The sequence below is a fragment of the Engraulis encrasicolus genome, chromosome 13 (genome assembly GCF_034702125.1).
Source record: "Engraulis encrasicolus isolate BLACKSEA-1 chromosome 13, IST_EnEncr_1.0, whole genome shotgun sequence".
Classification (NCBI taxonomy): domain Eukaryota; kingdom Metazoa; phylum Chordata; class Actinopteri; order Clupeiformes; family Engraulidae; genus Engraulis; species Engraulis encrasicolus.
In genome coordinates this window covers 18637668-18654671 of record NC_085869.1, presented here as the reverse complement: position 1 = coordinate 18654671, position 17004 = coordinate 18637668, and the positions used below count along the sequence as shown (strand labels likewise).

Below are 17004 nucleotides of genomic sequence, written 5' to 3'. Positions count from 1 at the left end.
CATGGTTTAAATATAGTAAAGTAATCATGGTTTCTCTAAGTACTCTGAAACAACCATAGTATTACAATGGCTTATACATGTTTTTTTGGGTAACCATGAAAACTGTGGTTCCTGACTAACCATGGATCATGGTTATTCATGATTTTCATGTTTTTTTTCACCATGGTTTGTGTCTGTTTTAACCATAGTCACAAACCATGCTCAATAAACCATGGTTAAATGTGGATTTCATGGTCACCCCCCCAAAAAAACTTTTTCACATCCGTGGTGTAATGGTTAGGGAGTTGGATTGAAGTTCACTGAGTTGCAGGTTCAAATCCCATCCTTACCTCTCCCTACACCTTCATGACTGAAGTGTCCTTGAGCAAGGCATCTAAACCCACACTGCTCCAAGGACTGTCACCAATATGTGTGTTGGATAAAAAAGCAGCAGCTAAGTGTAATTGTCCAATCTTATATTGACCAATGTTAGTGAGCCTGTGTGAGTTATAGCCTAATTTTCCTGTTCTTAGCTGACTGTAGAGGCATCTGGTGTGGTTTTCTGCAAATGTAGCACATCAGCCCAAGGTTCGACATGCTGTACATTCAGAGATGCTCTAATGTATGCGTTTCTGAAATACTCAAACCAAGCCCATCTCCCTTGGATTTAGTGGTGCTCAGCTGTATCTGGTTAGCCTGGCACCCACCAACAAAGTGCTCTGAGCTGTAGATTAATTCAGTGGAGTACAGAATGGGGTAAATACTACTGGGGAATGTGGTTTCCTGTGGTGCACCAGTAGGGAAGCTGACAGGAGGGGACAAAAGGGTCAATTGTCCTGGGCCCAGGGAGAGACGGGGCCCAGAATTCGGTCTCCATTACATTGAATGTATTGAGTTGGGGGCTCTTTCTGATGGCTTTGTCCTGGGCACAGCTAAAGCAGTCAGCGGCCCTGAGCACCAGTGCTACTGACCACACACTCTGATGTTAGGTCCCCCAGTCTGACAAACTGAGATGGTAGTCTGTGATCCATACCAGGTCAAGTCACAACCCCACCCCCAGCAGTTAATAGTTGTGTTTGCAATTCCGCAGATATTTGCATGATCACAATGAGGTCTGCATGGTCTTAGAAAGGTGGGGTTGAATGCTTGGCAAAAAAGGTGGACAGAAATATATAATGTGACTTCCCAAGACGTAAAAAGCTGCTTCATGAAGCAGTGAGTGAACTTCGTCACAAACATGTGGACTGGACACTCAATTCACGTCAACTAGATGACTGCCAATCAGGGCAGATTACTGACGACATGGTGGCTGCACAAGTAGCAAAGCCAGCAGTCTGCCTAGAAACCGGCTAGCAGCCACACTCCAAGCAGCTTCATGAGCTGAAGAGACTACACAGGACTGCCACTTTTCCATAGAGTGCAGATCCGTGGACGCCCGTGCAAGGAGAAAGGAAACTGGCTATGATGCCAAAAACAATAGAAGTTGTCCCCTCCAAGAGTACCTGGAAACACCAAATGCTGCCTATAGGCATGAACGGCCATACAGGTACTTTGCTCATAAATGTGCGTTACGCCCCTTTATGGGGGAAATCAAACCGAATGTCTCATCAACTTAACATGCTACATCGGCTAGCCAAAATGAGTCCATGCTTCTCCACAGCTGTTTGGCTGTATTATTTGAACAGCCGGCAACACAACACGTTTTCGGCATGTTGCGCGTGAACAACGCTAGTCTACAGGTCTTTATCTTTAGTTTATTAAACCCCAACACCACCAATAGGCATGAACGGCCATCCGGGTACTTTGCTCGTATATGTGTGTTACGCCCCTTTGTGGGTGAAAACAAACCGAATGTCTCATCAACTTACATGCTACATCGGCTTGTCTAAATCAACAAAGTCCATGCTTCAGCCTCGGCTGTTTGGCTCTATTATTTGAACAGCCGGCAACACAACACGTTTTCTGCGTGTTGCGCTTGAACAACGCTAGTCTACAGGTCCGTATCTTTCGTTTATTAAACCCCAACATCACCAATTGACTTGCATGGGTTGTTTTCCCCCACAAATGGGCGTAACGTACATGGAAAACGTCACACCGTTCATGAGTATTGACATGCATTGAGGCAGTCGGTTCATATGCAAAATAGGGAGGCGGAGCACTCGGAGGGTCACAGGCAGCCTCAAAATGAATGGCAGTGAACGAGAAGCCAGCGTATTGAAGGATAAAACTCGCTGTTTTTAACTTGTAATCGTCCGGGGAAACTTCCTTCAAAGTTCACAGCCTGCCTCGTGAATTCAGGGAAATGACAAAAAAGTGGGACAAGCATACATGCATCCAGATGACCACGAGCACTTGTACAATCAACAGTCCCCCCCCTATCAGCTCAGTTTGACAGCTGTGAAAACGCTCTCGGAGAAGTTGTATTACGAGAGGTTCCACTCGTCGGGTACTGCACTGTAGGGGAGCCAACGGAGGACTGCAGACTACACTCAGAATGAATGGGCTGCGCTCTCGTCTCGACAGCGCCCCTAACTGCATGCATGGGTTAAATAGCGTTCACTGCCATTCATTTTTAGGCTGCCTGTGACCCTCCGAGTGCTCCGCCTCCCTATTTTGCATATGAACCGACTGCCTCAATTGGCTGTTTTCCTCCACAAAAGGGCGTAACGCACATGGAAAACGTCACGCCATTCATGAGTATTGGTGCCTACCGGTCACATGATGAGCCCTGTCACAGCAGATTGCTGTAAAGAATTAAATGCACATGTCTCATTATGCTACAAATGCATTTGTTATGTAACTTTTTTCATGCAGTGCAATAGTAGAGAAGTTCATTTCATTTAATTCAAAATGATTAAATCTGATGCATTTATTAGGTTGTGCTTACTTACAGAAAAGTAAATGTATACCCATAGTATGGCATTTTTCATATAATTCAACTCCCTGGTGAAAGGTTAACATTCACAACATTATGGACTTGACAGCATGATTCTACAGTAGTTGAGATTTTTTTATTATTAGAAAATAGGCTCTCAATTGTAAAACCAATTGTCGGCCATGGTTTATAGGCTATACAATTTTCATATAATGAATTCCTCTATGTCTGTCAACATCAAGGACAATGTCAGTAATGATAAAGTGATGCTTGGAAGGTTCTGTGGCCTGTTGTTAGTGGGTAGACAAAAAGTCACTTTTCAGAAAATCACCCTCAGGGACAGATTCTTGAGAGGATGTACAAACGTTAAATCCAACAGCTATGATGTCTAACTTGCTATCACAAAACTATACTCCAGAGAAACACGGGTTTCAAAAAATATAGAGGCCTACACAGTGAGAGTTTGCTTGGCACTAACCCCATTTTTGGCCTATAGAGTGGACTTACACTGATGAAATTCTTAATTTGAACGAATGAAAAGACGGTTGATTTTCAACACATTTTAGTCTGTTTTGTCCTGAAATTCAGTTTAAATGTGGTCAAATGTCAAAACCAACCACTCCATTTCATTTCTTGGGTCAGTATTGTTTGGAAAAATGTACGTATTTGTGTCTGCATGCCTCCAAACTTATCCCACATTCTGACAAATTTGTTCATTTTCCGGGCTCCAGTCTAGGACGTTAAAGGGTTAAAAACGTAAACTTTGGGGTATTATTTCAGCTTAATACCAATTAAATAATCAAATCCATACCTTTTACTGTATATTGTCATATTGTAATTGAGAAATAAAGAGCAAGTGGTGAAAACGGACGCAATAAAACTTGAAAATATGACTGAATTTCTATGCTCTTAAAGCCATTTTAAGCGCAAAAAGCCAAAAGCGCAGTTTAAATGTGGTCAAATGTCGAAAAAAACCACTCAATTGTATTCACTGGGTCACTGTTGTATGGACAAATGTGTTAATTTGTCTCTGTATATAGTTTACTTCCGAAGTTATGTCCCCTTCTGCAACCTTTTTCCGGGTTCCAGTCTAGGACATTAAAGGGTTAAAAATGGTCAACTTTGGGTTATTATTTCAGCTTAATACCAATAGTATAATCAAACCCATACTATATGCAGTATGTTGTCATACTGTAAATGAGAAATGAAGAGCAAGTGGTGAGAACAGACACAACTTGGAAATATGATTAAAAAAAAAACATTTCTACACATTTAAGGCCATTTTTTTGCCGTTTTTCACCAAAAACTGGGTTTAAATGTGGTCAAATGTCCAAAAATACCCCTCAATTGAATTCACTGGGTCAGTAATGTATGGAAAAATGTGTTCATTTGTCTCTTTATGTAGTTTACTTCAGAAGTTATGACCCATTATGCATCCTTTCCCCCCAATCTGCCGTGTTCCAATTTTTACATAGGCCTTCTGTGCACCCCAACTTTGACGGGGTGTCACGGAAATTCCCATTGGATTTGGCCGTGGATAAATTGTGAGGTGTGTCCAGACACCTGTAAGAACACATGGTAAAAAAATCTATTGGTAAGAAATTAGTTCACAGATTTCTCAAAATATCCATATCTTTCCCTAACTATAGAGGTAAATTATCTAATAGAAGAGCCCGGAGTCCTCATTTTGTTAACCAAATGAATGCCTACAGGTACATCTATTAGCAGGTTTACCACTTCCTGTAGGTTAACTAAGCCTGGTTTATCACTTAACCACGTTCTTCATATACCCCCCTGGAGCAGGACCAACTTGGCACAGATAAATACAGTAAACATGACAAAGTTGGCTTCAACCTGAATTTTTTTCTCCCACTTTTTTTTCCATGACGTGAATTAATAAATAAATAAATAAAATTGTGGTTGTAGCTGACCGTTTCATTTTTACTTGGCTAAGCTAGGCAGGACATGTGGATATGCCGTACACACTGCACCACTACAACAAGCCAAACTCATTAGACGTTTCTCATTGGAAAAATCATTGGTGGTATGACATTTTGCACAATGGAAACTCTCATCGGGGCTGAGGCTGGGGCTGGGGCTGGGGCTGGCGTATGGGGCTGGGGCTGGGGCTGGGGGAGGGAGCTGGGGCTGGGGCTGGGGCTGGTGCTGGTGCTGGCTTGCCTTGTCACATTGACTGCCACCTCCTCGTGAGTGGCACTGGTCAGCACGCGGAACAGCTGGTTTAGGATGGTGGGCAGGAAGTTGATCATCACATGACCCTCCATGGCGTGAAGACTCTGACGGAGAGGAGGGAGGAGAGATCCTGAAGGTTAGAATGCACTTAAAGGTACACTGTAATTTATTTTCAGAATTCATGCTGCCCATTCACAAATTTTACTTTTTCCTGAATACTTACCACCATCATCAAATTCTAAAAATGCATTATGTATTTATTTTCATATATGAAAAGGGGTTATCTTCTCCATGTTTGCCATTTTGAATGTCAAGAAATAGACATTTTTAGCTGCAAAACCTTGGCCATTGATTAATATTACAACTTGCAGCATGTCGTGCAAAAATTCACAACTACGCACATGAAAACCTGCCACACCTAATAAATCATAGATTACTTACGGCAGGCATTGTACCCATGCATGCAGACTAATCATTCAAAAGGAAACCACGTATGCCTTGTGTCCTGACGGGGCTATGCATAGCTTTCATCAGGCGTTCACGGCATGGCATGCCAATGGCTGTGATTTACACTGAGGTGGTGCCATTGAGTGAAGTCAACACAGGCCTGATTGCTTTGGTTGGCACGCGCGCAGGGTAATTGCCAACACTGTGCTATTTCACACTTTGCACCCTGCTGCTGTTATTGAAACCCTTGTTGACGGAAACATTCCTGCTCCCGTTGTCGTCTGCGTAGCAGTGGTAGATTAGCCGGTGTGATGAAGAGATTGGTGTGGTGGCCAACACCCCTGGCACCCTGGCATGGCAGCGTGGCCCAGCCACCAGCTTTATACGCAGCAGGAAACTACCACAGAACAGGAATAGCAGGACACACCTGAATGCTACAGTGGCAGCGATAACACTACTCCTGAGGATGGAACAGGGGCAGGCAGGGTGAGATACTGTAGTTAGGGAGGGAGGGAGGGAGAGAGAGAGAGAGAGAGAGAGAGAGAGGGGGAGAGAGAGAGAGAGAGAGAGAGAGAGAGAGAGAGAGAGAGAGAGAGAGAGAGAGAGAGAGAGAGAGAGAGAGAGAGAGGCGGAGAGGGAGGGAGGGAGAGAGAGAGAGGGAGAGGGAGGGGGAGAGAGAGTGAAAATGAGAGCATGAGAGAATGATAGCACAAGAGAGAGAGAGAGAGAGAGAGAGAGAGAGAGAGAGAGAGAGAGAGAGAGAGGCAGAGAGGGAGGGAGGGAGAGAGGGAGAGGAAGAGAGAGAGAGAGAGAGAGAGAGAGAGAGAGAGAGTGAAAGTGAGAGCATGAGAGAATGATAGCACAAGAGAGAGAGAGAGAGAGAGAGAGAGAGAGAGAGAGAGAGAGAGAGAGAGAGAGAGAGAGAGAGAGAGAGCAGAACAATACAGAGATAGAGAGGGAGAGAGAGGGAGGAGCGTAGTGCACTGGCGCATCTCCGGGTGGTCTCTGCCATAGTATCGTGACCAATAACCCAAGGGCAGCCTAGTCGTTTGGCCAGCGGCCAGCAAAACTCTCCCACTGCTGTGACCTTGGGTGCAGAGAGCATGGCCCATTGTTTGGCGATGCGGCTCTCTGTGTTTACTCTAACGCCCCAGAGATGCATCGCAGCACGCAGGCTCTACGGTATTTTACCGTACGTGGGCCACAGCATGAGGTTGTGAGAAGAGGTGTGTCTGTCTGCATTGTCCAGTAGCGACGAGGCCTGAGTAAACAGCCTGTCTGTCCCTAAACATCCTCAGGAAGCTGGCCAGCGCCTGGCCCAGGGCAGCCATACTGATGCTACAACCCCCCTCCACGTTTCTGACAGGTGTGGGAGGGGGAAAAGCAAAAAATGGTCGGCGTCTGAGCCCAGACTTTGGAGTCGTGAATCGCTTCCAAAAAAGTAGTGATCAATTGAGGCAAAGAATAAGGAGGCGCACACAAGGCTTGTGTAGAAATGTATATTGTAGCCGCAAAGTTACATCAGAAGTCAGAGACAAAAAACTGGAGCAACAGATATTTCGGAGTCTATTCTCAATGTCTCCAGTAGCACTTTTTGGTGACAATATACATTTCTACACAAGCCTTGTGTGTGCCTCCTTATTCTTTGCCTCAGGTATGGGAGGGGGCCACAGATGACCAACATGATGAACTCCAACAGTCAAAAAGTCGAAGGAATTCAAACAAAAATCTAAAATAAGGTCATGCCAGTGTTTGTTTGGAATGGTTGTGTTGTGTGCTTCTGAGAACTGGCAAGTCATTGTGATTGTGTTTTTTTTCACAGACTGGTAGGTCTGTAGCCTGGGGGGCGATAACTGCTGTTTGAATAGATATCAACTGACAGATTGGCTATGGGCTACATATATACCAAATGACACATTCCTAAGGCCCAGTAAGCGGCCGTTGGCAATCGTAAACCACACCTTTCCTATGAGAAATTGCATAGGTAGCCAGGCCTCCTGACTTGTGAGATCGTCTGGTGTCCACCATGCAAGCAGGACTGTGGTGTGCAGTGCACAACTAGACCATGGACTCACCTTTAGGAACTTGACCAGCACTCCTCCTGGCACCTGGCTAGTGGACTCCATGCTCTGACAGTGATGGAAGAAGTTGTGCAAATGCTGGTCCTGTGGACAGGGCACAAGAGAGAGAAACATAGACAGAGAGATTAAAAAGGCTCCCAAAAACTGAAAATAGTGATGGCGAAAAGACATGTGATGGTTTAGTCTGGGCTTGCTAACCTGAGTATAGACGGTAGAGACGAGGTGTGTGGACACTTTGAACAAAGGCCTTCCACCATCCACCCACTTGATCTCAGGGCTGGAGTGCTGCTGTAAAACAGATGGCAAACACTTCAACAAACACACACACATTATTATTACATTACATTACATTACATTGCATTTGGCAGACGCTTCATAACCAAAGCGACTTACAAACGAGGACATAATCATGGCCAACATCACTGGCAGATACAAGTGCCCAGGAAATATACAGAACAAGGAGAAGGATTAGTTTTTTTTTTCTTTCATCACACAGACATTTAGACATTTATATAGTCATCCTTGTTTCTCTCGGCCACTTGTCATTTTTTAGTTGATGGATTCCCATTGTAGCCGTTCTTTCCTCCTATGTATGCCATTCCCTGTAATGTGTATATAAATGTATTCAGCAAATTATGAACTAGTAGTCGAATGTTTATTACGTGTGCTGCTGAGGCTCTTGGGGCGGAGGCTAGTTAACCCTTTGAGTTCTCATCATGATGTCACAAACACTCAGCGGGATGTTTAACACCTAGGTTGTATGTGAGCTGTAGAATGTGCGTGCGAGTGTAATTCTACTGTAGAACTATACTACTGGGGAAAGAAGCTGCACTCCTCAAAGGGTTAATACTGCTAAGCTGCCTGGATGCAACCTTGGGGCAGGGACCACTTCTGTCAGGGAGTCACTGAAGGACAAAGCACTACTTAATCATGAAGAAGGCTGAGCCTCCAGGGTCGCCACCCCCAGTTCACCCCGACCGACCTCCACCCCACCCATCACAGGCCATGCTGGCCCACCATTACCACCTGCATGGGGGGGGGGGGCTTACTGTACAAATCTAACACTGTGCGGTCTCGTTCTCGATTCTGATTGGCTGATAGCCGTTGTATATCGGGCGTAAACACACACCTTCCAACTGTACAGTACCTTGCTGAAGCCCTCCTGAGTCACAGCTACGTGACTTAGTGCCAAGCGCCACTCCAAATGAACGTCGATTACTTATGACAATCATTGTACCCAGGGCTCTCATCACCAGCCAAAATGGCTAATACAGTAGATCTTACTTAGCCTGGTCCTGACCATCCCATAATACTACCATTTCATTTCGTATTTATGGTCTGGCATTTGTTTGCTCTGAAGCGATTGTAGGAAGCAGGACGTTTGCACTCAGTTATGGTTTGAAATTATTGGACACCTCTCACCCAATCGCTGGCAGTTACTCAACAACAACATAGCGCAGACCAATGGCTCTGGCGCAGATGTGCACGTCATTGTCACGAGAGTCCTCCCCCTTTCGCCCCCACGTGGGGGGCGTATTCGATTATTGGCTGTTTTCTAGGGGGGCGTTGCGATCAAAATTCTACTGCTCCAGGCACTCCACAGAGAAGCACGGCCAGACTACAGTAGTGGAGCCAATCCTTTGGCGGAAGTACGTAGGATGGCTCGCGAGGCTAGATCTTACTAGCCAAACACACATTCACTAATGGGTCAAAGTGGCTTGTAAGTTAGTGCTTTCTACCAACCAAACTGAAATTTTCACCAGCATTTGGCCAGTCGGCAAGGTGTTAATTTAGATTGCACCCACGGAGAGGGACAGGGCTTGTACTGTACAGTACCTTGCTGATGCCCTCGGGGGAGCTGAGGTAGCCAGCAGGGAGGTTGGCTGCCACGGGAACCTGCTGCTCGCTCATCACCACCCGGCCGTCCTTCAGCAGGGGCAGCCAGGCGTAGCCCACTGAGGAGAGAGGGGAGGAGGAGGAAGTAGGTGAGGAGGAGAGAAGGAGGAGAGAAGGAGAAGGAAGGAGGTGAGGAGGAGAGAAGGAGGAGAGAAGAGAGAAGGAGGAAGAAGGAGGTGAGGAGAGAAGGAGGAGGAAGAGAGAAGGAGGTGAGGAAGAGAGAAGGAGGTGAGGAGGAGAGAAGGAGGTGAGGAGGAGAGAAGGAGGTGAGGAGGAGATAAGGAGGAGGAAGAGAGAAGGAGGTGAGGAGGAGAAAAGGAGGAGGAACAGAGGAGGAGAGAAGGAATGAGGGAGGAGGTGAAGGAGAGAAGGAGGAGGAAAAATGATGTGAGGAGGAGAGAAGGAAGAAAGGAGACAGAAAAGTCATGTCTTGTTGTCAGCCTAGCCACAGTCAAGTCAAGTCAAGACACAAAGCAAATAAAATCGAGTCACAAATGTAAGTACTTGTCCCTCAAGGGGAAATTAAGTTGTAGCAAGGTATTGACAAATGCACAACAAACACAATTTAATTTACTAGTTTGTCTATAATCATACAGAAAGCTCTCTTGTGCTTTTAGGCTGTCATAGGCTCCCTGTGTATGGCATCAGTCAGTCTGTTTGGTTGATGGTTAATGGTGGAGAGAGTTAACCCTTTATGACACTACCCCTGTTAGAAATTACCTGTTACCAGAATGGCAATGACCAAGTCGTAATGTACTACTAAAGGCCCTGTGCACTGTGACAGTGGTGTAGTGCTACGATGATGGTTATGTTTTTTTCGTGCCTTATGTTTGACACCCCTGGTAAAGGAGTAAAGGGTTTCTGAGGGCCTGCCCAGTGGCACATTTTTTTTTACCTTGCGTCTCGATGACGTCTCTCTTTTTAGTGCTGGCTTTGCTGTTGCTGTCACAGCTGATGTGGAAGAAGGTGAAGAGGAGGTGGTGCTTCTCATGGAGCTGCGTTGGCAGCTCAAGTTTAAACTGGACACAAAACAGATTCACGACAGATCTTCATGTACTACATGTCACATAATACAGTGAAGTGCAATGTATGCCAGAAACTTTTTTTTACATAAACTTTGGACTTGACACACTGTAGGGACTTCAGGAAAAGAATTAGATAAATGTAACACTGATCACTGTTCCCATCATGCTCATCACTGTCTGGCACAATGCTAAACAGAATAGAAATAAAATAGAATAGAAAGTCTTTATTCACATGATTATATGAGTATAATGAGACTCAAAGCTGCTTTCCCAAGTAGACAAAGAAACAAAATATACAAAAAAACTACTACAAAGCTACAGACTACTATACATAAACTATATGAAGGTGTGGAGACATCGCAGTACCAGACTTGAGAACATAGCGGCTAGCATCATCAAATTGATAGATTAGGCATTGGCATTAACAGTGCAAACATGACCGCCTATGTTTTTTCTTTTCAATACATAGACATCCAATGAATAGACAGTCAGCCACTGACCTCGTCATAGAACTCCGGGTTCTGCTGGTGGTGAAGCACAGCGGCGTAGGCATTCTTGGTAAACAGAGGACCTCCCGGTCGACCGTATATACACTGTGGACCATGACATTGGGACAAAAAGAGTCAGAGAGGACAGACATGATGAAATAATGAATATAAAGAATGCAGCAGTAACCATGACATTGACAAAAGGGTGTCCTTTAGCGTTAAAGGTCAAGACCAGAGGAGAGATGTAATAAAAAGAAAAGGACAATGGAGAAAAAGAAGATAAATGAGTTACTTTTAGTGGAACGGCCTCCTCCTCATCCGAGTCCCTGAACTCGATGCAGACAGCTATATTCCTCGCCTGTGCAGAGACGACGCACAGTTCTTACACAGCACAACGCAATGCAAGACAACACAACTTCCATAATTACAGTACAGTGCAAGAAGAGAAATTGCACCCCACAAACCAGTGCTTCCATACAGGCCATGGCAGGGTTTGTTGTTAGTATTAAACAGAAATGTTATCTAATACAGTGGTTCTCAACAGGAACAGTCTTGGGACCCACCATTTTCCACTCTCATTCGGTCGCGACCCAATTTTTTTAGCGTTCAAGTCAATTCAATGCAATTCTCAAAATGTAACCAAGAGTCGAATGACTGGTTGCACGCTATCTATCTCGCATAAACATTCAGATTGTATCTATGACGACAGACGACACAGAGTTCACTAGCCTATCAAAATAAAAGTTGTAAATTGTTGCAGGAAAAGTTGGATTTATTTTTTTTAGAATTACGTTTTTTTTTACACCAAGGCTCCGCGACCCACCCATGACCCCTCCGCGACCCACTTTTGGGTCGCGACCCACCAGTTGAGAAACACTGATCTAATAAAATCAACTGTAGTAGATTCAGTAGGGGACAGTTTTCCCCCTTCCATGTGTATTCCACGTGACTTCTATGAGAGTTTCAAGGTGCTAATCATAATGTGTAGGTTCTCAACAGGGGTGCCGGGGCACCCTGGGGGGCCACAGGCCCCCCTCAGGGGTGCAGCGGAAACATGGCTGATAAATAAACTATGTAATATAATACATATTTATCTAAATTGACAAGTTAATGCTAGTCAGTGGAATCTTTCATCTGCCATTTACGCACAATAAAGACAATTTTGGTCGCCCCAGTCAGCTCCAACTTTAAACGTAGGTTGTGTGACGTCTCCAAATGTGTTACTTTTGCTTGTATGGTATCGGATGCGATGCCATGTTACGGCTTCTTGGTTTTGGGGTGCCTTGAAATTTTTCATGAATTGAAAGGGTGCCTCGACTAAAAAAAAGGCTGAGAAATTAAGACTATTATTTTCTGCGAAGGCACTTAGGGGGTTTTGCATCTGAACTCTTCAATTGCACCCCACAAACCAAGGCTTCCATAGAGGCCATGGCAGGGTTTGCTGTTAGTATTAAACAGAAATGTTATCTAATAAAATCAACTGTAGTAGATTCAGTAGGGGACAGTTTTCCCCCTTCCATGTGTATTCCACGTGACTTCTATGAGAGTTTCAAGGTGCTAATGTGTAGGTTCTCGACCTGTGCTTGTGGCCTTGCACTTGGCGTGACGTGCCGCCTAGCCCAGTGGTTCCCAACCTTTTTCTTCAGGGACCCATGTTTTTACTATTGTAAGCGTTGGTGACCCAGCGCCCGCATGAGAGGAAGTCACTCGATACGCTCTGTCTCCTTCGAAAACTCATTTTAGTTATCATTTTATTCCTCAATTCGTCTTTGTTCAAAAACAGAATAAATGTTTTATGTAGCACTTAAATTTTGTTGCTTCTATGCATTTGTCATTTATTCAACATGGGCTACATATGGTATTAAAATGAAACCCCTTAAACTCAAGAGGGCTTCGCGACCCCCTGTGGATCTTTGGCGACCCATAGGTTGGGTCCCGACCCATAGGTTGGGAACCACTGGCCTAGCCTACCAAGCCCCAACAACTTTTGGGGGACTTTTAACCATTCAAAATCCTGATTGCGAATGAGAAAATGACAGTACATTCAATTGCGACAGTACAGTATGTAAAGTGTGTAAATGGTTACTGATCATCACATCTGTGTACCTTGGCAAAGGACTTCTGGCTGTCATACTTGAGGTGCCTGGGGTAGACGTAGAGGTGGTTGTTGTAGATGGTGAAGGGCTGGGAGCATTTGGCAATGCAGGGCACAAACTCTTCCACCTCAAACAGCACTTCCCCCTCATGCGCGTCAAACTGCTTCACCGGGATGTAGGACGAGGTTACGCAGTCTGTAGAGAGAGAGAAACGTGGGAGTGTAGTAAGAGGGAGCAAATAGGTTATATTAGCACTGCCTGAGATGGAGAGAGGAAGATGGAAGAGGCAAGAGGAGGAAGACAGACACGTTTTGACTGGATGCTGAAGTTGTAACACTTAGGCAGACATTAGGATTGACTTAAGGCTATTGAAGTTGGAGTGGACTTACTGGGCATGTCTGGAGGCACGCTGTTAATGGTAACATCTAGGTTTCCTAAGATCACAGGGAGCTTGGCCATCTTCTCGGGCCTGGGGAGACAAAAGGAAAACAACGTTAATGCCTTTGTTATTTTCTACAGTACCTGGGACCAAAGTGCGTAACAAGGGATTGGCCCTGAGAACAGAACAGAACAGAACAGCGGCAGGAAAAATATTGACAGAGGTGCCGGCCAGGGCACCTCATGGTCCGATCTGAACAAAGGTGTAGGATTTCCCACAGAAAACGACTACGCACGTCAATCTCTGACTGGGGTTCTTCTTGGTGATCCTTGGACATTCCAAAGGGCCAGAACATGAAGTTCCGGCTGTGAAACCAGGACCTTACAAGAATGTGGAAGGGAAAAAAAGAGAGGGTTTTACTCACTTTCTGAAGTCAGCTAGTAATTTGAACATGTCTTCATTGGACAGCTTGTTACTATCTTGTCTGTAGATTGCAGAGAAGCGTGCAGTCTTGTCAAGTGTCCCTGATGCATCTTTAAACAAGGGCCTGGGAAATGGTGATAAGGGGAGGGAGAAAGAGAGAGAGAGAGAGAGAGAGAGAGAGAGAGAGAGAGAGAGAGAGAGAGAGAGAGAGAGAGAGAGAGAGAGAGAGAGAGAGAGAGAGAGAGAGAGAGAGAAAGAGTGAGAGAGAATTTGAATTTAAAAACACCTTTATTACATATTCTTGGAATACAGAAGCGCAAATTATGCTATAGAGTGACAATCACAAAAAAACACGTCACAAGTCACATAGGTTAATAAATGGCTTTACATCTCAGCCAGGTGCCAACAGTTGCAAAAAAGCAAATCAGGGAGAGAGAGAGAGAGAGAGAGAGAGAGAGAGAGAGAGAGAGAGAGAGAGAGAGAGAGAGAGAGAGAGAGAGAGAGAGAGAGAGAGAGAGAGAGAGAAAGAGAGAAAGAGAGAGAGAGAGAGAGTCAAAGATAGAGATGGGAAAAGACAGAGACAGAGACAGACAGAGAGGAAGAAAACAATACAAATGGATAAATCCACAGGCGAACAACCGATCACGAAAAAGGAAGGGATGATGAAGTCAATCTCTCTGGTTCCCTGAACTCTGGCTTCCTGCTGTTCCATGCCTCCATGTTTCCACTGTGTGTGGCTGCCTGAGAGATAGCAGGCCTTGGTGTTTCTCTCTACCCTGGCTGTCTCTCACGCAGACCTTGTAGGCACACATCCTGGCCGAGCACCTCTCTGAGGGCCTGACCAGCGGCACATGTAGCCCATTTGGAAAGACAAACAGCATCCTGTGACGACTCTGGGCTCATCTCACGCGTGACGGGGCCAGGGCCGGGGCCGGGGCCGGAGCGGAGGGCAGGGGGGTGGGGAGTGGGCAGTGGATGGTGGGGGGAGTGCTTAGGGTCACGGACGTCAAACTGAAACCCCCTTTCAAACATTCGTTTATTTTTATTTGCCTTGCCCTGTGGCGCTGCGCAACTCACTCCAGGCAAACTTGGACGACAGCAAAACAACGCCAATGATGTGTGTTACACTTTCCAATCTTTCGTGAAAAAGAAAGAGGGGGTTATTGGGTTTGCCCTGATCTGAAGTACACCGTATCACCCACTATCCGTATTGTGCTTCTGCAAAACATCACTGCTGCTGCCTCAACCATAGATCATCACTTGGAGGCGTCCTAGAATGAGCCCAAGGTTAAATCCAGGGAGGCCTAGCAACAGTAGTGCACCAAGGCTGTGTAAGCGCGCAGTGTTTCAGGTCAGCGATCTCTTACCTCGCGGCCCAGGCGAAAGGCATTCTGTATTGGCCCAGTCTGCTGCAAGCCAACTTGGCATTCTTCAGCACCTTCTGTGCAGCCTGGAGGAGAAGAGAAGAGAAGGCAGACAAGGAAAGAAGGGGTGAGTGAGAGAGAGAGGGAGGGGGGGGAGTGAAAGATAGAGAAACAGAGAGAGAGAGAGAGAGAGAGAGAGAGAGAGAGAGAGAGAGAGAGAGAGAGATAGAGAGACAGAGACAGAGACAGAGACAGAGTGAGATGATGAAAGAACAAGATAGAGAAAGAGAGAGAGAAGATAGTGTGATGGTCAGAGAAAGAGAGGAGACCAACCATAATGACCCCAGGCAAATTTCCTCTGACTGCACACAGTGCACAGCATGCACCCTGCATCTATCCCACAGCAGGGCCTATTAAGTTCACTTAAGCTCAGGCCACTGCCAATCTTTCCACAGAGATAGACCCTGACAAGAAGGTCTCATGAAAGGCTGTGTCTTCATAAATCACATCGCCACATATGGCGTAGTGCTCTTATTCTGAAGTGTGAAGTAGATATGCGACACAGACAGCGTGTCTGCAGAACTAGGAGAAGTACTCCAGTACTCCAACAGAAATATGATGTACTGACATGAAGATTTGTGGCAAACTGTAGACGAATAACGGTTGTTTGTGCTTTTGTTTGGACGATGCAAGAGACAGAGCGAGAGAGAGAGTGTGTGTGTGTGCGTGTGTGTGTGTGTGCGCGTGTGTGCATGTACATGTGTGTGGGTAGTGTGCGCCAGGGTTGGAAATAAACACCCGTCCACCCGCCAAGGACGGGTACATTTCAGGACTGACTGATAAATGTTTCAACCCACCAGTCACTTTGACTGGTAAAAATAGCTAGTGACTGGTAGATTTTAAAATCTACCTGCCACAGTGACTGGTGGGGGAAAAAATGAAGTTCTACCCCTCTTGTGTGCGCATGTGTTTGTTTGTGCATGTGTGTGTGTACGGTACAGTACGCACACATACAGTATGTGTGTGCCTATTGTTGTAATCACTCAAAATAATGGAAAAAAGGAGGCGCACACAAGACTTGTGTGAAAAAGTGTATTGAAGCCGAAAATATACAACAGAAGTCTAAGGATTAACTGGAGAGACAGACGTTTCGGTCCTACTGGAGACATTGAAAATGGACTAGCTCCGAAACGTCTGTCTCTCCAGTTAATCCTTAGACTTCTGTTGTATATTTTCGGCTTCAATACACTTTTTCACACAAGTCTTGTGTGCGCCTCCTTTTTTCCATTATTTTGAGTGATTACTACTTTTTTGGGAGTGCTCGCACCAAGCAATACACGAGCATTAAGTTCAAGGCGCAGACGCCGACCTTTGTTGGTCTTTTTGTCATTCACTGTGCCTATTGTGGATCACCTTGGAGGAGTCGGAGCTCTTCATGTAGGGCTCAGCACAGTGTGTGATTCCACCCTGCAGCACCTTCTCTATCCGCGCCACCAGGAAGATGTCAGGATGAGGACACGTCACAGAGAAGATTCCCTAAGGGCACAAACACGCAACATACACCCACGCACACGCACACACACACACACCGTACACCAATCCACGCAGACACATACACGCACGCACGCACGCACACGCGCACGCACGCAGGCAGACGCACACGCAGGGATACGCACGCACGCACGCACACACGCACACACACACACACACACACACACACACACACACACACACACACACACACACACACACACACAC

At 45.7% G+C, this 17004-nt stretch overlaps 1 protein-coding gene across 7 annotated transcripts in view; it reads right to left on the bottom strand.

Moving 5' to 3' along the window:
* Positions 1–17004, bottom strand: part of LOC134460792 (dedicator of cytokinesis protein 9-like) — a 153109-nt gene that overhangs the window by 36192 nt on the left and 99913 nt on the right. For 4 of the 7 annotated variants that reach the window (XM_063213342.1, XM_063213347.1, XM_063213345.1 and 1 more), the window contains exons 13-24: positions 16660–16782; positions 15250–15332; positions 13884–14006; positions 13470–13549; positions 13091–13275; positions 11277–11342; positions 10997–11089; positions 10367–10490; positions 9412–9530; positions 7774–7860; positions 7570–7659; positions 5036–5151 (exon numbers count right to left, since the gene is read on the bottom strand). In XM_063213342.1, coding sequence (XP_063069412.1) covers positions 5036–5151; positions 7570–7659; positions 7774–7860; positions 9412–9530; positions 10367–10490; positions 10997–11089; positions 11277–11342; positions 13091–13275; positions 13470–13549; positions 13884–14006; positions 15250–15332; positions 16660–16782 — 1289 coding nt within the window. Of the gene's footprint in view, positions 1–5035; positions 5152–7569; positions 7660–7773; positions 7864–9411; positions 9531–10366; positions 10491–10996; positions 11090–11276; positions 11343–13090; positions 13276–13469; positions 13550–13883; positions 14007–15249; positions 15333–16659; positions 16783–17004 lie in introns of all 7 variants that reach the window. The other 3 variants (XM_063213341.1, XM_063213344.1, XM_063213343.1) reach the window with 1 other exon arrangement.